The 25,919-nt window shown below is 43.9% G+C and overlaps 1 protein-coding gene across 10 annotated transcripts in view; it reads right to left on the bottom strand.

The window, feature by feature from the left end:
• Positions 1-25,919, bottom strand: part of RBFOX2 (RNA binding fox-1 homolog 2) — a 170,104-nt gene that overhangs the window by 48,220 nt on the left and 95,965 nt on the right. For 9 of the 10 annotated variants that reach the window (XM_033057350.1, XM_033057349.1, XM_033057352.1 and 6 more), the window contains 2 exons: positions 11,482-11,706; positions 1,372-1,518 (listed from right to left, as the gene is read on the bottom strand). In XM_033057350.1, coding sequence (XP_032913241.1) covers positions 1,372-1,518; positions 11,482-11,706 — 372 coding nt within the window. Of the gene's footprint in view, positions 1-1,371; positions 1,519-11,481; positions 11,707-13,775; positions 13,818-25,919 lie in introns of those variants that run through there. The other variant, XM_033057356.1, reaches the window with a different exon arrangement.

The following is a 25,919-nucleotide window of genomic DNA, read 5'->3' as shown; positions in this document are numbered from 1 at the left end:
TGTTGAGTATATTAACGCTTCCCTCAGTCCATTTCTTCAGCCTGGCCAGGTCCCTCTGAATAGCAGCCTTGCCTTTCTGCATTTTGGCCACTGTTCTGTTCCTTTTGTACTGTCCAAGCTACAGACAGATAAGCCAAATTCTTCTCTCATTTACAGCCCTCAAGTCCATGAATTAGACACATTTACAATACTGCAACACTACTCTGCATGTAAGTGTATGCCTTTGTGTATACACACACCCACACAGATGGCTTGGGTAATGCAACCACTGAAACAGAAATACTGCAGAATTTGCAGGAGCAGCTGCTATAAGTGGGGACCAAGGTATACACTCCAAGCCTAAGATGACAAGAGCTTTGGGATTTCCTGACTTTGATTCTTTTGACTGCAACCTTAAAAAGGCAGCAGCTGTTAACTTCATAAATAATAAATATTTCTGAAGACTTTAAAACATGCCATCAACCAAGGATCATACTACAATTATATCAACAAGTCAAATATCCCTGATGATGATGACATGACATATAGATAACTTGACCTCAAGGTTAGGTCATGAGACATCTAGCTTGTTTATCTGTGCTCACATGGGATGAGTCACCACATGTACTCACAAACAAACTCTTCCTCAAAGACCTTATAAATCAGGAATCACGAATAGCATCCAAGGATTAGGGAAGACGAACTATGTGGTCAAAAGAAACAGAAGGTATATCATACACAATGTAAAATACCATCTGACTTGCACTAGCTTTTCCACATGCAATCAGTGGTTGGCAAATTGTCTGCAGCCATCCTTCATCAGAAATGGATCACGAGGAAGAAAACAATTCAACATGTTTCTATGCAACTGAAAAACAGTGCTTTGCAAGAGAGAAACTAAGCCAGTGTTTAATCCTGGCCTTTACTCAGAAATAAGGTGAGGTTTCATTTTGTTTTGGTTTTTTTCCCAAACCAATTGTTAGATTACATTGAACATTGCTGCTCAGAGAAGCTGTGGGTTGCCTGGAGCAGTTGTGTATGCCCCATCCCTGGAGGTGTTCATAGCCAGGCTGGATTGAGCTCTAAGCAGAGCTAGTGAAAGATGTACCAGCCCATGGCAGGGGTGTTTGAACTGGATGGTCTTTAAGGTCCCCTCCAACCCAAACCATTTAATGATTCTGTGAACATCTTAATAGTTCTAATGTGTATAGTTATAGTTCTCATGTGTATTTATCAGCTAAGTTAAACACTACCAATTGTCCTAATCCTGCAAATATATTACAGTATGCTCACTAAACTGAGAGGGAAGAGCTTTTCATTCACACAAATACACAGCACCAGGTGTCCCACCTGTGGAGAAGTGCCATGCCTGAAAAGGTGCTCATAACTTACCCCAAACATCTGCCGAAGGTCAGGATCTCGAAAGCGGAAGGGAATGTTAGACACATGAAGTCGTTTTGGAGTGGATTTGCTCTCAGTATTCTCACTGCTCTGTGTCTGTGATTGCTGTCCATCTGTCTGTGCCCCTCCTTCTGTCTGCTGAAATCAGAAAAGACAAAAGTGTGTGCATGAGTACAAATCACACAAATTCCTTTCACGTGCCTTGTCTACCCCTTCTTAGGTATTAGCACTGCACTTGCAATGGAGCTATCTAGCACTTGACAATTATTTTGATAAAGTCAGCAGCACTCAACAATTGATCTGTTGTTCTTCCCCTCCCTTTCCATGAGTAAACACTAATGAGATCTCAGCCTCCTTCCCCTCCCATCACCTTCCAGCATAGTAGATTTGTCTTTGGTTTTCTTAAATTGCTTCTCTCTTTTAGCCCATTCTTCCTCACTTCAGCTGCCACCATATGAAAGCTCTAATGAAGAGACGGATCTTTTATATCCTGGAGCTGGGAGGTAGTACTGCCACACTAATCTCATGTGGCAGGATGTTCATGCAATCATCAAAATCCCACAGCTGAAGTGGCAGCTCTTCACTGGGCCAATACCAGAAGTGCATCCCGAGGCAAAACGGCATCTGCTCTGTCAAGCTCCCTTCAGAGAAATATTACCCCAAAAGAAGATCTATAATTAAATGGTAAAATCCATATAGAAACAGCTTACGGATGTCTCTGATTAACTTTTCATATACATTTAAGTGAGCCCAGGAAAAGGAAACACTCATCACCACTGCAAGATTTACAAAACTCCAAGTGCTGCTTTTTGCTACCAATTCCACAGCTAAGAAAGTCAATTTGTTCCACTGTTCTCAAGCACTCACTGGCACGGCAAAGAGAGGTCAAGGGGTACACCAGGGGTATTTTTCACAGAAAAAGTACAAGAAGCAGGCAGAGGAATAAGGGAGATTTATGTGCCAGATGAGAGTCCTAGTGGCTGCACAGAAATTACTGGTAGGTGAAAAGTAAGAAATAGAACCTCAGCTGCTTGTGTGAGCTTAGACTGAAAAGTGCTAAAATTTGAGCACAGCACTAAATATAAAGGCAAGGCCTCTTTGCAAAATGACTTGATGAGAAAATAGCATTTCTCGCACTTTAGTCAGAATGATGACCTCAAAACCTCAGAGCCACAGAACAAAGAAGACTACAATTTGGTCAGTTTTATTGCTCTTGTCCCTTTCCAAGTGTATTAACTGACAGGCCAAGGTATTCAAAGAGCACCCACCCACTCACTCTGTCTCCTCTGTCTCCTGCTGCTTGCCTCAGACTCCTAGGAGTCAAGCTTTGACTACCCGTGTGATGCACTTTAAAGTGTCATTTCAACTCTTTAGATGCCAACCTGAGCTCCTCCTTAATCCATCAAGTAAAAAGAAGTCCTACAATAAGGCAAGGACTGCAATTGCTAAGAGTCAGTCTTTTTAAGGCACCATCAAGAAAACATGTGGGCCTTAAAGATGTAACAGTTCAAGTGAGGTTTTTGCTGATTTCGGTCTTTTCTTAATTCCTGTTTTAAATATACAATTTGTGTACCAAAGATGAAAGAAATCTGAAGGGAGTTGCCCACACCAATTCCCAACCACTGACTGGACTTGCTAAGCTGCTCTGCACATCATTTAATATAGAACACTTCACAAATATTTGGAAACATCTCTTCACAGATAAACTCAATTGGCAACACTAAGAAAGTATCTTCTGCCCAGAGCTACCACTTAAAGATATGACCTTGAACTTGCATACTGGTTACAAAGCAACTGTATATACAAAGACAAGAGCAAGCAAACAGTAAGCACTGGGGTCTTGCCATACTGAGCAGAGCAATGGCAGCTTTCCATTTCATTGCAGTAGAGTTGTGCATGCAGCACAAAACATGTTTGATCTGGTTAACATAAATTACCTATGATAGGAAGAATGACAATACTGCTCTGACAAGTATATCTACTTCCCACAGCTGTGCAAGTCTCAGAAGAAGCCTTGTAGAATGAAGTATTTTTATTTGTCTAAGACTCATTCACCCCCCCAAACACCAAATTTTTGAGGAAAAATTTCAGAAACTTTCTTTTGATTTTATCCAAAAGCTGTCCCTCGCATGTTCCCTCCCTTCTCCTTCCTTCACTTCTATGACAAAAAGGTTCTCCAAACTTAGAGAATATACCCTAGGGGAAGAATCAATGCAGCTGGCTCACAATTAAATCACACCATGCTACTTAGTAGTTTTATTTTTATGCCTCCATCAGAGTCCTCTACTCCCCAGGGCAAACCTGTCCAAGAGGAGGAGCAGCTTAGCTATCACCAGTGCATACAACACCTGCCAGTGAGTACTCCAATTACCTCCCAAAAATCACCAAAACTCCTGCTAAAAGGGACAGCTGCATTAAAATGTAGGTTGCCCAAGACTGGATCTGCTGATTCCACAGGGGAGGAAGCCAAAAATGTTGTTTGCACTCCTCTCCCATCCACATGTTCCAAGGCAGAGGGCAGAACTCCTTTCTTACCAAGGGTGCAATGTATCATGTATAGTGGCCTGCTCAAAAGCACTCACAGCTGTTCCTGCATATGGCAGAGAGCTGCTGCCACACAGGAGTCATTCTGCAGCATGTGAGATGTGTACAGTGAGACAAACGCTTCAAAGAGTAGAAATGATAGAAGGAAAAAGGGATCTTCGTCTACTCTTACTTTTTTAACTGTACTGAGAGACTCCAAATGCTTTTCATGCTTTCACATAGCCTGATTTTTTCAGTAGTAGTTTAACACTAAATACCTTCTTCTGCATGCTGTAGCTCCCTCATCTCTACCATCCATGGCCCAAAGGTAATATTTGAACTTTCCACCACTGTAACATTAGCTCAATACATTTGTCCACTGCCACACATTCAGCTACAACATAAATGAGAAAAAAAACCAGTCTCTTCAAACCTTTTTTTTTCCTTTTACAGTTATTCCTTGGCTTAATTCATTAGAAAGGAGATGAAAGGAAGGGCCTGAAGCCTGTTCTCAGGCAGCACATAACAGAGCCTGGCAGCAGTGTTACCCTGACCAAGCCAGATGATGAAAGCCCTCATTTTACCAAGTGCCCACTCCCCACCTTGACTCCTTCCCCACAAGGCATTCAAGCTCCTTCTGGCCTCGTGTCAGCACTCCCCAGTGAAGAAAGAGACCTCTTCTTTCTCCAGAGAATCAGCTTGGAAGGGCACTAATGCACTCCCTCGGTCCCAAGGCCTGTCATCAGGCAATGCAGACATGCTGCAGCAAAGGTCTCGCGTTTAGGAACAGTACTGGATTCACTGCACCTCCTCAGCACAGCCTGTGTAACATATACTGATGCAGGTGATAATGCCATTCATGCCTGCACATGAAAGCTTTGAGCTCTGCTCAAGGTCACCGAGAGACACATCAGAGCTTGGGACAGCAAAGCATGTGCTTCACTTTTAATTCTTTGCTGCCCGTGCCCCCAGGTCAGCTCCTCCCTTATACCTGGAAGCAGCAAAGAAACCCTAAGCAAGAAGAGGCAGCTGCCGAGAGAAGCACGGATTATACATGTGCACATACACATGTAAAAGGGGAGGAGGACACCTAGCAACACAAGGGTGTTCCAAAAGGTTTGGGGGCAGCTCTACAACCACCTACCCACCACTCAACTGGTCTCCTCTATCCTAACGCGGCAATGAACAACCAGTTGCTGAGGATTTCCCCTCAGCAGCAGGGAGGCAGGGGCTGCAGCACCACCTGAGCTCTGAGCAGATCTCCATCTGCATGGCGAGACAGAGGGATGCCTCCCCTGTGAGCCAGACAAGCACCAGTGCAACAGACCAACAGAGATTATTAATACCCTGCACATTCTGTTTCCATCTCCCACTTGCTTCTAGAACTGGAACCGCTTCAGATCCAAGTTCCAGACAAACAAAATACAACCCCCCATTCTCTCCCCCAGGAAGCAGGCAATCCAAAATGTTGTGAATCATACTGAGGAGGTTAAGAGCCATAAATCACTGCAAAGAAAATATTTACAAAATACAAACTGTAACTAATAACTATATTTAAAAGGGGATTTGGGTGGCTTACAAACTCCAGGAGACAGACTGTGCTCACTCCACTGCTCCTTGATCAGTCTTGAACCCAAAAAAAGCCAAAACCAAACACTCAACCTTGTTTGGACCAAGAGCTTGAAGAGCTGTGGAAACAAGCTCCAACTGAGAGAAGGCAATCTTCCCACCATGAAGCAGAGCACAGATAATGTGGAAAAGTCTCTACAACTTCAAGTGAAGAACCTGTGTCAAAACAACCAGTCACCCACCAATGAACAGCTACTTGCTGAGGAGGTTTCATGGAAAAACAAGTGAAGAATTAGGCCCTAGACAAAAAATTAATCTCTGTCCCCACCACACTCTACTAAAGTAGGTTTGAGGTCCCACACATGCAATAGCAAATGCCATGGGAACTTCAGCTGCTTAAACACTTGGTCAGCAGAGAAGGTCTTAGGTTTAATTACCATTTTTCAACAGCATTAAATATAATTTTACAATTATATCCATGTACTTGGTTTTTCAGAGATACCAGCAGTGTTTTATTTTAAAAAATGGGGGCTACTTACAGGTGCAATTAACTATTATCCAAAATATTCTGTATGCTAAAAAAAAACCAACTGAAAAATTCTTAGAACATACCAATTAACTTGTACAAGGCTTTTTACTATTTTCCATACAGTCAGGTGACTTTAGGGTATATTTTTTTCTGATATATATTTTTTGTTAGTTACCTATTTTCAGTCATACTCAAGTTTACATACTTTTATTCACTTTCCTCATTAAAGATAGTTCACAGAACACAAATCTAGCATAGGAGGCCTGCTCTGCTGGTCAGATTGTCAAACCTTCTGTGAGCAGTTCCAGCCCATTCCTCACAAAACAAGGATGCCCTGACAAGGTGAAGGAGACAGCAAAATTTCCCAAGTTAGTGGTCACCCCTGGACCACTCCATTGACAGTTGCAGAAGAACTGCCACACAGTGACAGACAAGATCCATCCAGCCCATTATCTTCTTTCTAACAGCAGCCAGGCATGTGACATCTGTGGAAGGATGCAACAAGGCAAGTTTTCTCCAGCAAACTAAGCCAGCTGATGCCTCAACTTGCAAAGCATCCCGTGGACAAGAGCTGCAATGCTAATTCTCCATTATATGGAAAAATAAGTAGCAAACCTTGCTCTTTTTTTCATACATGGCACCTAATTATTTCCCACGTGCATCCTAGTTTAAGTGAAAGTGGGAAAACTCTGTATTTCAGTTGCCTTACCATCCAATCTTCTATGTACTTATCATATACCTTTATTCCTGACAGCTCTTTCTGTAAGTGAAGATTTCATTCCTTTGCATAAAGAACCTGCTGCATCCCTTCCATCATCACTTTTATCCTTCCTTGTACTTCTGCTAGATCTGCTATAACCTTCGAGAGATACGCAGAAGCACCACAGCTATATACCCTAACATAATGATACTAGCTGACTTATTTCCCATTTCTCATTTTTAAATCTGCCTCACTAGGCACAAGACTGCAAGTGCTGACAATCTGCCTCATATTCAAAGCAAACTCCTGATGGTAAATGTCAGGGTTTGCATCCTCAAGATAGCAATTTCTAAGGCGAGGTGGCCGAACAATCAGCAGCAAACTACTTATCTGTAGCTAGTTCTTCCTCATGTCTACCTGTTCAGCAGTATCAGAAAATAACTGACGATATTCATTAAACATATTCTTCACCTGAAATACCTCACATGAGCAATGGTTTTAATTACTAAAGGGATGAAAAGTAATTACAGAGGAAAATTCTGCAAATTCAGTCTAGGCAAGAAATACCCAAGGGGAAGTCATCATTATAACACTGTCCATATGTTGCAAAAGTTAGTTGAGGAGTCTTTGGTGTCGTTGGCTCTCTTCTTTCTAAGCCATTGCTAGAGGTACACGGCACAGCCAGATGACCAAGCACCTTCCCTGTCCCGCTTCTGAACATGACATATATGGGCCCCCACCACAAATGTGTCGTCTTTGAGCATTTGAAAGTCAATATCCTTTTATGGTACAGCGGATGAGTTAAATAGGTTTCAGTACAGCACATCAAGAAGCAGAGACATGATGCTCTGTAATTAAATAATGCTTTATACTGGTTCATGACAACGTAACACCAAGGCGACAGCACCTGCCATTTTCATGTGAAGTAATTTACATAAACTTATTCCTCTACTTCTATACCTCCAGCTGCATTCCATAATTTATACAGACATATAAATTCTTCCCTCTGACATCAACAAGAGAAACAAGTTGAATAATCAGCTTGCAGTATTAAGTGCATTGCATTTACTACCAGGCAAGCTTTTTTAGTTTAGCAGATGATTAATCTTCCCTCTGCGGGTAGAGTACCAGGAGATGCAGAGAACTGACAATTGCTCTCGGCTTCTGGCCACGCTCTCCACACGCTTACCTTGCAACAACAGCATTTGCTGGATCCCTCCAAGAGCTGCTCTAATTCATTAATTCAGCAAAAGAATTGGACAGCTTTCTGCCAGGTCAGTGAATTAAAGTGGCTCACATAAGGAATGCCAGGGACAGTAAATAGGAGTGGGAGTTTGCACTTGGAGCCAGATCTCTCCTTTCTGACAGCAGTGAATCTCTTAGATCAGCTCAGCTGCCAGAGGTACTGCAGCCTAATTAGCATCTCCCCTTGCAGCTAACTGTGCTGGGTGTTTCCATTAGGGATAAGAGCACTAAGGTAAACCAAGAAGGGGGATGGGGGAAGAAACCAGGCAACCCAGCACTCTAAGAGAAATGCTGAGCGTCAACTGTTTAAGAGAAGGGCTGCAACAGGCAGACCAAGTAGGCCAAATATGGTCCTGTACCTCAGCCTATTTTTAATCCAGGTCTTTCAGCTGTGCTTTAGGACAGTATCAAGAGAAAGGACAGATGCTTGGACATGAAGACTGAGAGGTCTTCCTGCCACATGCCAGGCAAGAAACAAAGCCCCACAGATGAGACTAGATCCTAAAATAGGGATTCCAAAATATGAAGCTGTTTGTATTACACCAACTACTGTGCCAATTTCTTTTCCATGCCCCAATCCTGGTGCAGCTTTCCACTACATTCAGACCTCTATAACCAAGTCCATCCTCAGCTCATGATATCAACCAGTCATTCCCCTTTGATCAGAGTTTTAGACTGTGTAGGAAGGCATGGACTTTGACTCTCAAAGTTTATTTTACACAAGTTCACTGCTTATCTTTGACCTCAGGCTCCCAGACCACCGTCTATTAACTCAGATGCTACCACTAATCTCAAATCATTCCAGCTAACTAGCCAAGTTTCTATGAAAAAGTGCTCCCACCCTGTGTCTTACAGACCCTGTAAAGACCACATTACAGTGCTGTCTAACATCCTACGAACGAGATTAAGCCCCTTTTCTATGAGCGACCTTTAAGCTACCCCCATGTTCTTTGTTACTACTGCAACTATCCTAAAGGTATCAGCCTGAAAAGCAGGAAAGCCACGCCATCCGACCACACCTTTTGCTATCTCTTCTGTCCTGCCAATACAACCAATCACAAGCCTCATTCTTAAAAGCAAGCAGGGAACTTATCTGACCGACTGAAGGAATTTCTGAATCATCCTATGGGAGCACAGGCTTCAAGTTAGCAGCTAAAAAATCCACTGCCTGTTGAGTCTGGGGTATCACCTTCACACATGTGACAGCAGCTGTGCTTGTCAGTCACACTAATGGGAGGGAAGGATCATACCTCACCCATTATGGCTTTTTGCTCTATTGAAGTTAGCTCTGTTGTTTGAGCAAGATGGTAAAATGGTTAAGGAGAAGATGCCTTAAAACAAAACAGTCTAGTTCACATGCAACATGTGTGTCAAGTAATAGCCAGCACACGGGATGGACAAAATGCTTAATGTAAGCTGTAGATGTTTAAGATGAAAAAACCAACCTGTTCTGCTGTATTTTAATACCCTTCTTTAACTTGAGTAACTACTGAGCCTTCTTGCTTCCCCTAGGTCCTACATTATTAATCAGCATACTGAGGAGAAGAAAAGTTACAAGGAATTACATCCTAAGGTAGCCCACAGAATCAAAATAATTTCTTAGAGGAGTCCTAGACAGAAAGATAAAGAGACTTGGAAGATCCAGGACACAGTGGATGTGAAAGTCTGGTCTGTGAAAAGCCCCCGGTTAAGGCACTTTTACCCCTGCTCCCACAGGTTTCTTCATGTGCCACCATCTGGGATCCTCTGGGTTTGATCAGTCCCAGCCATAGCAGCCACAGCAACGCCCTTGTGTGTGCCCTTATCCTTTCCCAGCCAGCTATGGCCACAGAGCCTGACTCTGCATGCTCAGCTTGCACGTCTTTAACCACATCAAACGGTAACTCCAGACGTGCACACCTGTTTCCAACAGCCAGTACAAGTGCTGTGTGTTATTCAGCCTGTTTCTTGGATAACCCCCCGCCAGTCAGGCTCTCTCCACAGACTCCTGGCAACACCACTGCCTGCCAGCAGTCTCCCAGCAACACTCCCTCCCGCACAGATGGGCTCCCAGTCCCTCCTCACAGGCTAGCCACAGGCTGTGGGCTCCTTGGAGCCAGCATTAGTTGATGAAACACAGAGCTCGGCCCTGCAGAGCCACAGAGATGGCTCCTAATATGGAAGAGGAGCAGGAAGGCTGGCAAGAGCTTACATCCAAGGTCAAGGCTCACATCATTTCCATTAAAAAGAAATGCTCTTAAGCTCTGGACAAGGATGGGAACAGCAAAAACACACAGGGAAAGCCACTGCTCTGTATATTTATTCCCTGTTTCCAGCTTCCTCATCCAACCAGCAGTCCCTGAGATAGTTGTCTGCTAGAGATGGGCAACCCAAATCTTATATGTTGGAATGGTATCAGACAATCTGGTGCTAAAACAATGACTTGCATTTCTGCACACTACATCAGCTCTAAGTTTTATTTCCTGCCTGGTCTTTCCTTATCTACTTTTTTGTTTTGCCAAGCAAGGCACCCTAAGTTCCTTTTACAAACTACCAATGTGCCTTACAGAGTTTGTACTCTTTTTCTTCTTCAAGATGCCGAAGTTGTGGCATTCCGAGGAAGAAATCAAAGATATCTTATCGAAGTCATGACCAGTGGCGCCAACCACACAGCCACTGCCCACTGCGGAAAGAGTAGAAACACACATCAGGAACCATGAACACTTGAGCTGGCACTATCAGTTCTTCCAACTGCTGGCACTGAATTCATTCAGTACTTACCAGGAGGGGAAAAAAAATCTCTACAAGCCAAACACCAACTGCAAGTAAAACTGAAAGCATTAACAGATTAAATCCGCCCCTGAGCGCCGAAGGCTCTCACCATAAGGCTCTTTATTAGGAAGTTAAGTCTTAACAAGTGGCTTAAGGGGTGGATAAAGCTTTTCCTGGGATAATCTGCCAGCATGTTGCCCAGTGCCAGTTCCAGGCCATGGAAAGAAGAAAGAAAATATATAAGATGATGAAAATCTTGGGTTTGGCAAATGGACGACCAGTAGCCGAGAGCTCATCTCCTATCCTTGCTCCCTGAAGCTCCCTGCTGTTTTTAGAAAGTCAAAGAAAAGTAATTTTCTACTTTGCTAGCTTCCTGAAAACAAAACCACATTGGGATTACATCTAAAATGCATGTGCTCACCCTAACTCTTTGTACTGTCAACCCTCCAGAATCTACCACCATCACATCTATTTGAACCATTCGCCAATCAACACAAAGTAATTAACACTTTTGTAAGACTGTCTTTGGCGACAATGCCACCGTGGTAAACCCACCATGATCATGATTTCAAGTACTACAGCTCTCTGCAGGCACCAGTTTACAAGGGGAATGTGCAAAAGGGGAAATCCAGTAATGGAAGGTCAGAAGCCACATTTTGTTTATAATTCTCTCCTTTCAAGTCTACTGCTGGTTTGCTGCACACTTGAGAAACAGCAATCCAATCAGTGGCTGCTTTTCCCCAAAGCACTGTGCCATTCTGGCTGGGCACTCCTGTGCACTTACTGCAAGAGATCCGTTCTGCGTGCTGGCCGTGTTCGTGCTCTGCTCTCCATGAGGCTGCGTGCTTCCGTAGAGTGTCAGATTGTGCTCGCTGGTCTGGCCTGCATAGTCCTGAGTGTGTGGCACCCCATACTCTGTGGGAATCCCATTCTGTGGGGGTGGCGGAAATGGGATTGTGGTGAATGGCTGCACCATTGCATCAGGAGTTGCTGACGGCTCCTGGTTACCCTTAAGAAAGGAAAAAGGAGAAAACAGCTTTATACTACAGAAGATAGATCAAAACATCAGCCTGAGAAACAACACACACGTTCATGTGAATATCCCACCCACTGTCACCACAGTATTCCACAGTCTTCTATTATCTCTCCTATCAAAAAGCACATGCCTTGCTCCTCTGAGCCATGACACTGCTTTCTTAATCTTTTCAGGGCAATTTTCTTGCTACCGGGTGGCATATAGCGAACAAATTACAGGGCTTGCAGATTGCATACCCCTGTGATCTCACACAAAGCTTTACACACAGTAAGGTGTTATTTCAGAAGAGGGAAGACACACTCACACATTGGAACAGAGAAGGAAACACAGAAGAACAAGGTTTCTCAATATCACTAGAAGTACCATAACTGGGTCCATCTCCTCCAGCCTGACCCTCACTGCTCACAAGCAAGCCCACAAGCAAGCACATTGTGTGGTTCAGAGCACACCTCTCTGCTATGTTACAGTGATAAAAAGTACAGTTTTTAAAAGCCATCTGTGCAGAAGCCCCCTCCTTTGCCCTGGCAGCACTGCGTACAGAGCACAGGTATCTGTTGCTGGAATATCCCATTTGCTTCTTGCTGGCCATGCAGGAGACACCAAAGAGCTGTGCAGGAGACACAAAAGAGCTGTAGGAAAACAAGCTGAGATAGCAAGCAAGCCACACAGTCACTCCCTCCCACTCTTGAGCATCTCTACAACCACACAAGGCATTAGTTACCCACTCCTTCCTCAGCTTAGGGCATCCCACAGAGACTTCTTGCATAGTGGACTTTTTAGAAGCTTTTAGCACTGCCGTAGATGTAGCTAACACCAATCAGATTACTCAGAAACAAAGAATTGACCATGCAAAAGATACCCCCGAAGACAAAAAAAATGCTACCCCACCAAATCAGAAAATCACAAGAAGGAAACAAAAAAGCATGCAGCCCTGCAGCCTCTGCATGGATCTCACCAAGGGGGAAGCTGCATTCAGCCACCCGGGGTGAAGGAGAACAGCCTTGACATTGAAGCCCAACCCTGGGAAGCCCAGGCTGCTGCACCGCTCCTACTGCTTTCACCGCCGCAGCAGAAAAAAAAATCCACAGAAAAGATTTATGATAGGAGGGCTGTTTGATTTATGTGCGTGTCAACAGACTAATCCTGATTTTAAATTTTGGCTGCTGTTCCAGCCCTGGGTCCTCCCCCACAAAGCCTGGAGGTGCTCGAGGCTATTCTGACACCAGCATGCTTAAATCAATGGAGTAAAAGCGAAACAGACCTTATCCCGTGGATAGGAAAGGCAGAGGGGGAATTACCAAGCAGCCTTTCAGCAGAAAGCATGCAGGGGCTGACGGACCTCCAAAGAAGCCGGACAAACCTTTCAGTCCCTTTATCAGCCTACCTGCAGCTTTCCCTTCCAGGCGGAGGAAACAATGATAAACGCAGTGCACCTCCAGCCAGCACCGGGTCATTCAGACACTGGCTGAATCCCAAATTTGCTCTGACATTAGTCTATCTGGTCTGCCTCCCCTGGGGGCCACGTGGCCACGCGCTCCTGCAGCTGGGGAGAAGGAGAGGGAAGGGCATTCAATACCACTTAGCAGAGGCGAGCTGCAGCCTTGGCCCGTGCTGAAGAACGGACAGTTTCAAGTCCAGCCTTGCTGCCTGCAGGAACACAGACTCCGCAGCCTTATCTGAGAAAGAAAAATTCAGGCGAGCATGCCAGCCGTGGCCAGCGCTCAGCTCCTTGCACGCACTCGCCCAAGCAGTTGCAGCCCTGCGTCGCGTGCTTGCAGCTCTGCAGAGGCTTTTTCACTCATCAAGCACATTTTCTGAAAAGCAGGACAGGATTTTTGTTTCCCCCTCAAAAAATGAGGGCAGCTCCACCAGCCCTCCAGTTCTGCTCATTCCTTTGCTATTCTCAGCTTCAAAGCCAGCCACTTCTGACTCAACCTAACCCATCATCAAGATCTGCAGAGCGAGTTCTAAAGCAGGAGGCAGGAAAGGCAGAATGATGCCCATCCCACTGCAAACCAGGTATCAGTGATCCTATTGCTCACCTGCTCAGACTGCTTATCCCCTGACATGACAGCTCCATTCTGTCCACATGCTGTCTCCTTTCCAAGCTCTTCTGTTTACAGTATTTAATTGTATTTGATGGTCTGCGTTCTTCCGTACAGCCCACATTGTCTGCCCCACCTTCTTACATTTCAAATAGGAGCTAAATAGGAAACTTTTTCTTTTCAATGAAAATTTTTTCCACAGGAAAAACTGAGGAGCAGAAACTATTTCCAGTCTTCTCATAATAAGCTAGATTTCCAAGCCAGCAGCATCCCAGGTCAGAGGAAGAGAATGCTGATTAGCCCAAACAAAACCTATTCTGCCATCCTGTCAACAGAGCAGGGCTGCTCCCCAAAGGACATAGTCCAGCATTCTGTTCAACCTCACTCTCAGACTGTTTAAAATGCCAGCCCATGAACCTTATATAATCTTACTTTCAATGTTTTTACCCCTTAGTTAATACTGTTCCTTCCAGCTAAAATGCATTTTAACCTCATAATTGAAGTAGGGAGAGAAAATATTTATCTACTAATGTTTAAAGGATGAAAAATGCTTACTCTCTTCTCTGTTGCTTGTGGCATTTTGATAATAGATATTTATTTTGAGTTTAATCACACCTCTCAAGCCAAATTATCTGGTAACTTTTCTTATTACTTCTCTCTGACCTTACTAAGGTTTTTCAAAGAAGGATTTCTGGTGCAGATTAAAATGTTTTTAATACCATTGTCACTCCCCCAGTCCTCAAATCACACTAACATGCAAAAATCATCTTTTGTTACAAATGCATCCTTCATTTAATGTCTCAGGTTATCTGGAGATCTATCATTATTATATTTGTCCAGGTTTCATCATCACATGGAGTATCTGTATCTCAAATTATTTTTCTCTTGATATGATCATGGACATATTTCCCATCTGATTTTTTTTGTAATTTTAATTTCCTTTGATGCTTTAGAATTACTTTTTTCTGTTTCCACTAGCGTAAACAGAAAAGGACTCCTGATGAGACCTCTGCAGGTTTCACAGCATACTGATATCCTCCAAACCCAGAGAAGATTCTACCTCTTCTGTTATTCTACCAAATTTCAACATTTACACAGCACTTCATATTTTCAAGAGCTAACACAGAACACACACAAAAAAGTTCCCATTAATCTTCAAACACAGAACTTACTTCTTAACCACTACGTAAAAATCTGCAGTCAGGCTGCTGCTTCTCATTTCTCAGGAGGTATAGAAAACATGGAGATACCCTCAAATTTCTGGGTAAAGGCAAGTATTTTGTCAATCCAATCTTGACATACCTCACTGCATTGCCAATCCTCCCTGTTTTAGCTTATGAAGATGTCTTAAAAATTTACTCAAATGCAACAAGAAACCTAGACAGGCATGTCCAAGAGCAGTCACCATCCCCAGGCTCGCACAAGGATGCCACCACAGGACTAGGAAAACCTGGGTGCAGCTCCCCACAAAAACTACTACCATCTTAAACTTCAGTGATGGTGTGAAGTAAACTCTAACCAATGTTCAGAAGCAGACAGACACCTCTATTGTCCACAATGCATCAGGCTGGCAGTCTCCAGGAGGTGAACGTGAGGGACATTTGGTTGCAGGAATAATTTTGGCAGTTCCAGATTAACTGATTAGCTCTGCCAGTTTGTGTTGCCATGCACCAATCTTGATAGCTGCCATCCCATGCTCAAACTGGGAAAGGCTGTTCAGTGCAAGTGAAACAAGTGAAACAGTGTAATTAACACATACTCCTTAAGAAACAAAACAAAAAACACTTCAGTAGGATATATGTTAAACTATAGTTCAAAGAAAAGCAATAATTCTTGTGTTTTGTATTACTTCTGTTGCTTTGTTCCCACAGAAATCATTCATTCACATCAGATAGGAATTCAATGCACCTGCCCCCTTGCAAAATGTTTGCATCTGATTCATGAGCGCCCAAGCCCCCAGGGCACAAGAAGGATACTGTTATCCATCTGGGCTCTGCTTTCCGGCCCCTATTTTCAGCCCTACAAAGGTCCAGGCACGTCCTCGCAGGTGCCAACTTTCTTCCTTAAGTCGGGGTTTGCCTACGCAGATCAGTACAAACTCATCCCACACTTTGTTTAAAAAACAAATTAGCTAAAGCAGTGAAAAATCCCTAATGGGGACACATTTCTAAGAGCTTACGCAGCTTTAAGTTAATTAATGGACTTTGCAGCTCCAAGCTAAGCAGAGGAACGATGAGTAACCGATGAGTAACTGCACGTGGTGGTACCTTGCAGAAGGGTGGGAGCTGGGGACGACAACTCAACAAGGAGCAACATGGTTCAGCAAATGTGACACAGGATGAATTCTTTCAGCAGACAGCAGGTGGTGATCCAAGATCACGGCACTGGAGCGACAAGAGCGAGCACCAGAAATGCACACAAAGGCTTCCTTAAAACTGTCAAAGATCAGTCTGTTCTGTGAAGGAGGAGTTTTGTTTTCCTCATTAGAGAAATGGGTGTAAGTAAAGGGATATGAAAGGAGCCTTAGAACAATGCAGCTCCAGATCTCTTCTGTATTACTATGCCATAATATGCATAGATAGTAAAGCCTAACCAGACAAAAATTATACTCCTGGTAAAGCTAAATTAGTACAATTTCTGTATAGATGCGGCAAACTGCCACAAGGTAACTGGTCTGTGCTATCCATAACCCTACTGTGAGTCATCAGTATCACAGAAAGGTGCAGGGAAATGGCACGCCATATAAACATTAAACAATCTCTCAGAAATGCCTTTGAACTCTGCTAACCCCCAAATCACTGGGATAGATGTGAGTATAAGCCTATTAGTGGAATGGAGTTTCTAATATGTATGTCTTCACTGAACTAATTTTATGAATCCTTGAAGCAACTGACTTGCAGCTAACAGAGGCAATTAACCTGTTTGTGAAGACCAGCGTTCCAGGCTACGACTGTTTGCTCTCTGCACTAACCTAATCCCTTCTGTAAACAGCAAAAATGTTTGGAGCTGGGATATGAAGAGCCTGGCAGGAACCTGGAGCCGCTGTCCACCCTCAGCTCTCTGTAAGAAAGGAATCCTTCTGAGTGAGGGGAACGAGGGGACCGTGCTGCCCCTCCTACACCCAGGTCACAGGCTCCTGTCAGGGATGCAAACATCACACATGCAAAGCACTGCTCCCTGGCTGTACATAGACAGAGAGAAAGGGCTTACCATACAAGGCTGCTGCTTAGGAGCATGAGAATAATTAATTAATTAATTAATTAATAACGGGCTGTGTTTCCCTCCTTCTCACAGATCAACAAAGAAGCTGCTGTAGCAGGGTCTCTTTCCCAGCCCCTTCCAACACAGTCTCCATTCCCAGGTCTCAGCTGCAGCTTCAGAGGGATTCTGGCTGGAGCTGCCACCATCCCACCTCCAACTGTGCACTCCTGCCCTCTCTCCCCTGCCAGCCTGCCCACCACTGAGCCCTTTCAGCACATATCCCAGGAAAAAAAATTACTCACTTTTTATTGCCAGGTTAGTTTTGTTCCCAGTTAAGAGCGCTGAAACAGCTTGGCAAGGAGCTGGAGGAGAACCAGAGCCAGAAAGGACAGGGGGTGGAGAAGCTTGGGAGGGAAGGGCCATGGGCACCAGCACTTGGATGAGCTCAGGCTGCCAGGGAGCTGCAGTCTCCAGCAGGCATTAACCCTCTCCACAGGCAATCTCACAATTTGCCCGCTGATAACAAATGTATCAACAAGCACTTTCTTTGCAAATGGGAATGGATACAAAGCAGAGTGAATGACGCTCCCCATACCGACCAGGAACTCCAGCATTATCCCTTGCAGAAAAAAAAACACAGGCTGGGGTATTCATTATACCAAAGATAAATTCCACCCTACACTGATGGCTCTCACAGCACACAAAACCTACATCTGGGTTTTTAAAACTCTGCTTTTGCTTTTAAGGGCCATGAAGATCCTCAAACATGAGACAAAGTGATGTACAGAATGATGAAGTGATGGCTTTCCAATGCTCCAGGTGCCCCAAAACAGTGACTTGGCCATGCCAACCCTGCAGGTGCCCAAAAAAATGATACAAGCTCTCTATACCAAAAATGCAGCAATAACACTTTCTCCATTGCGGTCATTTCATTTCAGATTAACTTCTGAATGGGAAGAACAGGTAAAATGCCTACAGAAAAGAAACCTGGGGATGAAAAGGATATATACAAAGGATATAACCGTCTCATATCCTTCATCTTTGTACAAACCCATTCCTGGATTCAGAGGGGTATGTGACCCTAACCTGACACCCACTCTCCACACTACAAAGGCATTTCTGTAACTCCAGAGAGCAAGACTGACGTGCCTGTGTGTCTGGGACACAGACTGATAAAATCAACACTCTTTCTTGCTGTGGGTTGATCGTAAAAGCACCTTGAAGAGGATCGCAGTAATAAGGGGTTTTGTATTTAATCTGCACATCTGGAGCTTGATCTTCATTTGATCTATGACACACTGTGGTAATAGAAAAGGATGCTGGATTTTGACCCTGTCATGGGCACGAGAGCAATTCCTCCTGAATCCTCTCAAAGGCAAACTCTAAATCTAGGTAGTTCTGGAAACATCTGCTGGAATTTTATGGTAGTTGTGTTAAAATAAAGGGAAGTTAAGTTCACAGGTACCTTTTAAAATTTTAATCTGATGTATCACTCAGGAAATTCCTTTTGCACTGGGTTAAGTTAAGGCTCAATAAGCTAATCTTGCACCAGTAAAAAAAAAAAATCTAAAAAGAGATGCCTGGACTCACACAAGCACCTAGCTAACCATTTAAAGGCATGTCTCCTCCAACTTCCTGGTGCAAGCTTGCACTAGATTATCTAATCTTGCCCTTCCTAGATATGAAAAGCAAGGGAAGAACAAGTTATCTTCCAATACACACTCTATCATTCCAGGCCACCAAAAAGTGTTCTGTAAAATAAAGCAGCTGGCCTTTTTTTTTTCTAATGCATTTAAGAACTTTATGGAAAAGAAGTTCAAGCCCCCCTTTTGTAGGAAAGGATGAAAGAAAATTATAGTCTTATCTTACTGTTATACACAGGAAGCACTCACTCATCCCCATGCTATCATCACTTCCAGTAATGGCCAACTTTTGCTCTACCCCTATGCACAAACACAGGCTCTCAGTGCTGAATGTGTGCACACTTGGTAAGATGCCCTCGGGCAACCCCCAAAGAGGCTTCCTGTTGGATACAGCCAAAGCTTTAGAATTACACAACACTAATAAAGCCCAGGGCCACATCTACTTACCAGCCTGAAACATACCTTTCAGATTTTAAAAAGCACTGATTTCTGCTCCTGAAATCTACATTATTCCCCACTCAAAAAAAAAAAGTTATGCTTTCAATCCATTCATATTCTCTGGGGCTGATTAGAAAATTGTGCTTCAAGAGACATCAGGGTCCCAACATCTGTTTGCATTACATATTAGGAATTAAACTACCTCTGAGAATTACTGGGGAGAAGGGGGTATGGGTGGAGAACAAAGAAAAAAGTCACCAGGATGGATATATCCTCAGCAACAAAGTCAACAATTAAGAGAAAAGCTCAGGCTCAATTTTTTTTGGTCCAGATTGGTTCTTTAGCACCTACCCTGCTTGTGTTCTTCCCAGCTGTGCAAAATTCCAAGTGACTATTTTCCACTTAATATTCACAGTCAAACATTCTTGGGGAAAAAAAAGATTTCCATAAGATGACTAGCTTTCAACAAATCAGCATGAAAATAATGTCTCAAAATACTATGAATTGAGTCCTCTGTTAATCCAGCAGGCACCCAGGGAGGCAGAAGCATGTCCCACACAAGGGAGATTACTCCTCTGTTAGGCAAAGACAGCTAAATTCCTTCTCTGGGACCAGAATTGAAATGAGTCACAGCTAAGGAATAGTGTGCTGCAGATGTGTCACATATGTTTAATCCAAGCTAGCTGCCATCAGCTATTCAGCAGATTAGCAAACCAATCACACTCTCCATTGCATGACTGTGGATCCTCTCCCAGGGAAGCAGGAGAAACCAGAGGCCAGTGGTGGGGAAGGAATGGGTGACTGCTTTTCAGGAGAGGGCCATGGTTGGAGCAAGCTATCTGGGCACTATGTGACGATACTTTGAGATGGCACAGAGGATCTGCCTGTGCTGGTTCTCTACCTTACTCCAGACAGCTAACCAGTGGTTCCTGGTGCTCCTTAGGAAAAGAAGGGCTACAGAAATGGAAAAACACAGAAAATATAACAGGAAACAAAATACCACCTGGTGCCATGGTATCTCTTGACCAGGTTGGCAAGGTAGCATCACAGTTTCTGTCTCCTCAGCTAATTTTGCAATCAGATTGCTCATTTCAAACAGCTTTGTTTCAAGGGAGAGCTGACATGTTTCAGAAAACCAGCGTCTGCTTCTCCAACACCAATCAAGGACCTAGCTGGACAGATAAGCAATTTTTCATCACGTCTCCACTCTGCAAATGGATTATTGCTCTGCATCTCCAAGTACATCACCAAATCTCAGTGAGTATGGAGAGTTATTCCTGCAACCTGAAGAACTCAGATGGCTTTCCTGAATGTTTAAATCCTCATGAAGCTCACTCAGCACCTTAGAAAAATTTGTATCTATTTTAGTGACAAGGATTTCTCAAAGCCCTTGCTATGTGACACAGCTATCTGCAATAGACTCTTCCAGATCTCTCTATATTTCCAGTGCTCTTCTAGGAAAGATTTTGAAGATCACTTTTGGCATCAGGCTTTCCTGTCCTTCTCTCCCCTGCTGTGAAGGCAATGAGCTGAAGGAAGTAGCGAGCTGTGCCGAGGGGCTGCTCTGGCTCCTGGAGGAAGGACAAATCTCAAAGCCCTGTCAGGCAGCTTCACTTATACTGGCCCCTTCAATTCCCCAGATTTCAGCGGACAGCAGGGAAGTCTTCCCGCCTGCCTACACTGACTCCAGCACCACACAGGAAAAAAGCAGTCCTGCCTCTGCTGCCAGAGCAGGAGGAAGAAGGGAGAAAGCACCGGGAAGAAGAGAACACATCTGGAATCAATTGCAGAGCACTGAATGCCTTGGAAAGAACTGCAGAGCTGGCAGAAACCATAGTGAGAGCCGTGTGTTAGGACGTGACTCTGAAGCAAAGGTGGAGAACGAGACGTATGCAGCATATTTAAACACAAAACCAGAGCTCCTCTTGAGGCTCTGGGGCTTTTTTCATGCAAGCAGCTAAACGTCTCAGCCCTGTCATATTTTTACTGCCACTGGCCTATCATGGGTTCGCTCAGAATTCAGCACAGAAGACAGGAGATGAGATGAGGCAAACGGGACCCATCTGTGACTCCAGTACCAGGACTCAGTCACGCAGCAACAACATTATATCAAGCTGCTCTCAGGGCGCAGGGCGGAGGAAGTCTGTGACTGACTTGGCATACGTTTCAGAACAGAAATTTGACGGTTTAAAAACACAGATTTCTTCCCACAGTTACTTTCCATTCCAGCATTCTCCTATCTCTTGCTAGTCATTTGTTCCAGGAGTAGTTTTCCATTTTCAAAGAAGCCTCCACTGTTTGTCCTGGAAAGCAGAGGTTCTGGAAAGGAGCAGAGAGTCACAGAGAAGCAAGTCACCAGTGTAGCAGGGTGGTACAGAGAGTGACTAAAGATATATTACCAATCTGAGGGTGTGGGAAGCATTGCTACTTGGGTAGGTGGCTTTGGCCAGATGAAAAATAAGACATATGCTCCAATATGCAAAATTTTAAAATGGAATTAGAAAATTCTAAAGTAAACACAAAAGAGCTACACAAATGACCCCAAGACTGGAAAAAGCCACATGTCTGTACACTAAAAACCTTGAAAAGCCCAATTTAATTTGCTTATCATTAAAAAAAAAAGAAAAAGTGGTAACTGATCATTTTATTAAAGTATATTAACGGTGAGGAAAATAAAGTAGATGCTAATAATATTTAATCTAATGAAAAAAGTCATTGAGAAAACCAATAGCCAAAAGCTGAGCCTGATAAATTCAGCTCTGGTAAAAGACACCATTTCATTTTGTTTACTGATTTCTAAATGATAGTCATTAAGTCAGCTGATGAGAAGGACTCAGTCTTTTCCATCTTTTCCTATCTTTGTGCTGAAAACATTATGTCACCCAAAACAGAGGTACCTGAGTGAGACACAATGCCTACAATGCAGGTCCAGCCAGAAGAGACAATCTAAAGCCAGATCCATAGGACAATATCCTGGAAAGCTAACGAGAGCTGGTGGAAGTCAATGCACATAAATTAAAGTTGACTAAACTAAGCAGCATACATGTTTATAAGCATAATAACCTCACCTCATGGAGACGAACAAGTTACTGAAAAGTATAGGTGCAGTACCACCTAATATGACAAACTACCAACCAGCCTTGGAATCGGGGACTGCACTTCCCCTCCTCAGCTGCAGTGGGATCCAGTCATGCCACAGCCATTGCCAGAAAATTAATCCAAACAATAGTCATCTGTTTGGTCATAAACTCAACTGTCTCACTTTCTATCTGCTTAAGCACAGTGCCCAAAACGGTGAGGAGGCTGAGCATATGGCCAGGGCACAGAGACAAGGGGGACTGTTCTTCTCACAGCAGCCCACAGTTATGCTACATCAAGCGCAACTTTGAAATGCACATGAAAGCCACTTCATCCCAGAACAAGAGGTTACATGGACATTTAGCATATGCTCTTGCCACTACCTGCCTCACTTGTACTTAACTTCTAGAGCACCCCTATGTAAGCCAGTATAAAGCTGGTTCATACACAGTGAATTTGTCAAGTATCTCAGGAAAGATTTTCCCATTGTTACAAAATCCTTTTAAAGCCTCTTTTCCCTAGGCCTTCCAGCTAATGTATGTTTACCACATTCCTGCTGTAACCATGAACCAGTACAGACTTCTTCCCGACACAGGCCACCTGCACAGCTCATAGGTAAAGCTCGAGGTCAGAGGCCTATCTGACCACCTTTCAAATGCCTCTTCCTGGGCTGGGTATCACTAAAGCAGCTCCTGCAGCCCCCACACTCAGCAGCACCATTGGAAACATGCTGCTCTCCCTTGCTACCACCATGTCAATGCCCTGGAACACATAAAGCATGTGCTGGTTTAACAGTAACAACATAAAAAATATTCACGTTAAACTACTGCATATCACTTGCAGTCCTGCTTTTAAACTGCTCTAATTTACTGAAGCTAAATCAATAAACCTTAAAAGCTAAACTGATATAAGAGCATCTCATGTCAGGGCATGTCTGTCAGCATCTGCAGCTCCCTTAATATATCATTACATGAGTTCCCCATAAGTTTACTCCTTCATAATTCTCAGTAGATACCCATCTTCCACAGCCAAGCGCATTAAAGGTCTTTTTTCTCCCCTCTCCTTGCACACCTACTGAAAGACAAAAACACAGGCTGTGCAAAACTTAAACCCTTTCAAGCCAGTCAGTTTGCCCTTCTGTACATCCCCTTTCACACTCACAGTGTCAGGCTAAACAAAGCCACTCACTCCAGGATACAGGCCTGCAAAAAAAAGCATTAGCATCTGGCAACCAAGAGCAGCACCCCAGCATACGAGCCGGAGAGCAAATACAAGTCTCTGGCATGAAGAGGAAACACTGGGACATACGCCTGAGTGCTCCTGTCAATCTTGTAGTGGGGGAATGCCCAATTTTTAATTTTTTTTTAAAATATATTTTTATCATATTACTGAAAGGAAATGCCAGGGACTGCTGTGGCCCCTGTCCCTTGAGGCTCCACTGTTGCCATCAGGCTGCACTGCCTTTGCAGCAATGAATATTTAAACAGGGCAATAAATATTTCAGAGCACATTCATCCCAGTAAGAAGTCTACTACCGTAAGAGAGATGAGACAACCACACAGGGCCAGGGCCACTCCCTGTTCTGCCCCTTTGGTTCCCAAACCACCTGCCCTTCCTCGGCCCTACTTCCCTCCAACCCTCAACAGGCACCTGACAGCCTCAAATATTTATGAGCACAGCTCCAGTTACTTTCCAAACAAGCAAAAACACCTGTGAAAAAAGTAACAAGGTGCTCTGCTTTCCACAGAGGTGCAGAACACAGTCAGCTCATGCTTTGCTTTCACCTCTCCTGGGGTTTCTGGTTCTTGGGAGCTCATACTTGGGAAGAAAATAAATTTTCTTGAAGACCACACAGGGTCTTAAATCTAATAATATTGTGCCTTAAAAGAGAAAAAAAACCTGAGATCACCAAACCTAAAGCTCAATCAGCACCTGGTTGAGAAACAGGATGTGACAATCTGTCTTTACTCCCCACAGCTCCCTCCCCACTAATTTCAGCAGTGCATTTATTTTAGCATTTCTCGGGTGCGAGCAGCTCCACTGGCCTCTCAGTGGGACGCTAACAGATGTACACAGCTTGGCCACCACTGGCACAAATAAAATCAGCTAGAAATCAAGTTTAGGATGTAACAGAGAACCCATTCATTTACTCAGCTATCATCTGCTTGTCATTCATGTACTGGGGGCTATTTTGACTATGACAGTAATAAAAGCTTGGGGTTTATAAGTAGGACCTTAGCTATGCTCTCAACTCTAAACTTCTTGTTTTTTTAAGGATAATTTCAGGGAGTAACTAATATTCTGCAGAAAATTTAAATCACATATTTAGACATTTATTCAGGATCAAATTTATAGGGCCATGAAACCTGCAACCAGACTAAAAAATGACCATTTGTAGCAGCTTTCACTGTGTATCTCCCTAGATTCAAAAGACCTAGTACATTTGCTGCTCACACAGTGTATGGATAAGGCTTCAGAGACCAAGTACACCTACGCTGAGTGAAAGGAAGCCAAACACAAACAGCAGCCAAAGGGTTATTCTGAAAAACCGACAAGCTAGTCTGCCCTGGCTGAGCTGCACCATGGCATCTCCTTTCCAGGTAAAAGCTTTCATTAACAGTACATACAGAGTAGTCTCTGGCTTTACTGGCATCCACGGACCATCTCTGAGAAGACAACGGTAACCAAACCGCAATCACAACGTGTCACATGCTGCCAAAGGTGACTCTTGGACTATGCAAGAGGACATTCTTCATACCTGGATCCTGGCCCAGCTCAAGGTACAAGCTGGGCACCAAATGGCTCAGCCCTGTCATGGCTTGGGCACAGCAGGGAGCGTGCAAGGGTATGCGACAACTCAGCAAGGTCTGCAGATGCAGTCTTGGGTTGAACTGCTAAATCCCCCTGCAGTCTCATTTCAGTTGCTTTTAGACCTTCGAAGGAGAACAGCCGGGTCTTTGCTGTGTGCAGGAAGGGCTCTGCAGCACACTCAGAGTGAGTTTTCTACCAGAAGCCAGAGCTCCTGCTATTCCCTCCCTGGTGCTCATAGCCAAGGGAAGAGACCAAAGCAGCCCCTAAGTGCTGGACCGCCTTCTTGGGATGGCCAGTTTCATATTAATGAAATTCTCTCTCATCCTCCTGCTCTGTGGCACAAAATGGCTCCAAAGTGAAGTACTGAACTGTCAAACAGGAAAACCTCTTTCCAGACAGCATTTCAAGGAACAGCACCTGCCTATTGAATAGATGGATCAATTGTGTGCTGCCACCCTCTGTCCCTTCTGCTCCTGAAAGAGCAGCAGCATCCCCTGGTCAAGACTGGCCATCAGCCACACCACCAAAAAGATGCTGCTCACATTAAAACCATAAAATAGTCTCTGAATTGCATTGCTGTGACTGCTGATAACAATCCTGCTGCTTTGCCAACGGTGAGTCCTGGGATTTTATATCTCTGCTTCTAACTACCACCCCAGCTGTCCTTCATATATCACTGAAACTAAAGGATCCAGTCAGAAGTCAGATGCAACCTGGCCCAAAAAACACCTAGTACTTTCCTATCTTATTAAAAGACCTCATACACAGAGAAAGCAAAACATCTTGGAAGATGTGCGATTACCTCACCAAGTAATTTAGAGCAGGAGCCACCATTTTACAGCAGACATCAAAATAATGAGCACTCCTCTGCTGACTGTGCAACTCTATGTTATTCCCACGATGGGCTGCATACCCAGCAGCATGTTAACATGGAAAAAATCAGCATCTGATCCCACTCAAGAATAAAAAA

This window comes from Catharus ustulatus, chromosome 4 (assembly GCF_009819885.2).
Source record: "Catharus ustulatus isolate bCatUst1 chromosome 4, bCatUst1.pri.v2, whole genome shotgun sequence".
NCBI classification, from domain to species: Eukaryota; Metazoa; Chordata; class Aves; order Passeriformes; family Turdidae; genus Catharus; species Catharus ustulatus.
The sequence above is the reverse complement of the archived record's forward strand: the minus strand, read 5'-3'. Positions and strand labels throughout refer to the sequence as shown.